At 34.3% G+C, this 2,492-nt stretch overlaps 1 protein-coding gene across 1 annotated transcript; it reads left to right on the top strand.

Annotated features, from left to right (window-relative positions):
- Positions 1–385: 385 nt before the first annotated feature.
- Positions 386–1,846, top strand: LOC131602627 (protein DMR6-LIKE OXYGENASE 1-like). Its single transcript, XM_058874785.1, has 3 exons — positions 386–955; positions 1,024–1,351; positions 1,461–1,846. The coding sequence occupies exons 1-3, from the start codon at positions 486–488 to the stop codon at positions 1,716–1,718; spliced, it is 1,056 nt and encodes a 351-aa protein (XP_058730768.1). The 5' UTR covers positions 386–485; the 3' UTR covers positions 1,719–1,846.
- The last annotated feature ends 646 nt before the right edge of the window (positions 1,847–2,492 follow it).

Below are 2,492 nucleotides of genomic sequence, written 5' to 3'. Positions count from 1 at the left end.
CATCCGCAACTGAACCAACATATTGCCTTAAGTCACGCCACCATAAAGAGTGATTTTTGCTGCTAGCACCGTGAGCTTGATCCAACGTCAATGCTTTAATCTCTCCGTATCTAAACTATAACAATGAATACCCGATAGCGCTAAGGAGTTCACAGTATAAATTGAAAGCCCAAATTAGAAGGATCCCTCTAATTTGGGCTTTCAATATATACTTAATCTATACTTCTTCCTAACACTATTATAAAATTATAAAATGATGTATATTTCAACCATATCACAGATGTTATTAAAGTGTCACTATTATTAAAAACAATAAAATATCCTAAAACTGGTCCAGATAAATCTTGTAAATAACGTCAAAATGCTTATACTTATCTTTCGACCACGTCTGTTACTTCTGATGTTTTGAAATAACCTTTTAAATAAGAGAACACAATAAACCATTTTCAACATTGATTTTTACAGACTCTAACAACTGAACAAACATGGGAGATATAGATCCAGCTTTTGTCCAAGAACAAGAACACAGACCAAAACTCTCCATCATTGAAGCCCAAGGAATTCCCGAAATTGATCTCTCCCCATTATTCCACCATCAAGTTCCAAATCCATCTGCTATTGAAAGCTTAGTGAAGGAGATTGGAAGTGCATGTAAGGAGTGGGGATTCTTTCAAGTCACAAACCATGGTGTCCCTTTGAGTCTTAGGCAGAGACTTGAGGAAGCTTCTAGATTGTTCTTCGCTCAGAGTTTGGAGGAGAAGAAGAAGGTTGCAAGAGACGCGATCAATCCAAATGGCTATTATGACACAGAACACACCAAAAATGTTAGACACTGGAAAGAAGTCTTTGATTTTACTTCACATGACCCTACTTTGATTCCTCTGAATTCAGATGAAAATGATGATCGAGTTACTCAATGGACCAATCAATCTCCTCAATATCCTCCACAATTCAGGTATCTATTTCATATAATTTGTGTATTTGAATTAGATTCAATCTTAACATTGATGTGAAAATGAGCAGGGCTATAATTGAAGAGTATATTAAAGAGGTGGAAAAGTTGGCCTACAAGTTGCTTGAGCTAATAGCTCTTAGCTTAGGACTCGAAGCAAAGAGGTTTGAAGAATTCTTCAAAGATCAAACTAGCTTTATTAGATTCGGCCATTATCCTCCTTGCCCTTATCCTGACCTTGCTCTTGGCGTTGGAAGACACAAAGATGCCGGTGCCTTAACTATTCTTGCTCAAGATGAAGTTGGAGGACTTGAAGTGAAGCGAAAATCAGATCAAGAATGGGTTCTTGTGAAACCTACTCCTGATGCTTACATTATCAATGTTGGTGATATTATTCAGGTAAATTTTCGTTATTATGAATCACTTACACAGACATTTGAAATTTTGGGACGAGGTTTTAGGGTTGACTTGATTTTCTAATCAATATTCAAACACACACTTTGTGCAGGTGTGGAGCAATGATGCATATGAGAGTGTGGAGCATAGAGTAATGGTTAACTCAGAGAGAGAAAGGTTTTCAATTCCCTTCTTTTTCTTCCCTGCACATTACACTTTAGTCAAGCCTTTGGAGGAGCTGACAAATGAGGAAAATCCTTCAAAGTATAGACCTTACAACTGGGGCAAGTTTCTTGTGAACAGAAAGAGTGGCAATTTTGCTAAGAAAAAAGTGGAGAACATCCAAATTTATCATTATAAGATTGCTTAAAATTAGTATAGCAGAAAAATAACTTAGGTTGTGCATATAAATAAATTGAATAACTTGTGGCAGCAAATTGATCTAATAATGTGTATGAGTATTGTTGAATAACATCTATGATGCATGTTTCCTTTCAAAATAAATAAAAAATCTGTTTATTTTCAACTCAAAATATGAAATTACAATGGACTTTAGTTTTAAAGTTATATTAGATTATTGTCAATTACTATGTAATTCTTTACAACTATAAGAAAATAGTTAGCATTTTCTATCAGCATTTGTTTAATTGAACTTGCTCAATGCTTTATCTTGCAAGTAACGCACTATTTCCACCCCACTCTGTTCATGTTGTTGATGTGAGGCAATGCATAGTAAAATAAAAAACGATTAGCTGAAAAATAAAGTTATTTGCAGCTGTCAGGTTTGTTTTATCGAAGGGATTTTTGTAGGGGGCTAAGTCTGATGTGGAACGCAGACAAATTCATTCCTATTTTCCAACAAAAATTAATCATTTCGATACTTTAGAAACTTTATACATTTTTCTAGTTTAACATCTACTGGCATCATTCAATTTTTTTTTTTTTTATATCAGCTGAGCTACATTAAGAATTGCAACGGTGGATATTGAAGTTGAATTTGTGATGTTGGAGTTTTTTTGTCTTAAAAATTACTTAGTTTTTCATAAATGTGTGAACAACCTCACATTTTAAGCTAGCTTTTAAGAATGAAATTAAGCACATTCAACACGATATTAGAGTTGGGTTAAACACTGCAATGTAGGAT

The sequence above is a fragment of the Vicia villosa genome, linkage group LG5 (genome assembly GCF_029867415.1).
Source record: "Vicia villosa cultivar HV-30 ecotype Madison, WI linkage group LG5, Vvil1.0, whole genome shotgun sequence".
NCBI classification, from domain to species: Eukaryota; Viridiplantae; Streptophyta; class Magnoliopsida; order Fabales; family Fabaceae; genus Vicia; species Vicia villosa.
Note: the sequence above shows the minus strand (reverse complement) of the source record. Positions and strands in the feature narration are given on the sequence as shown.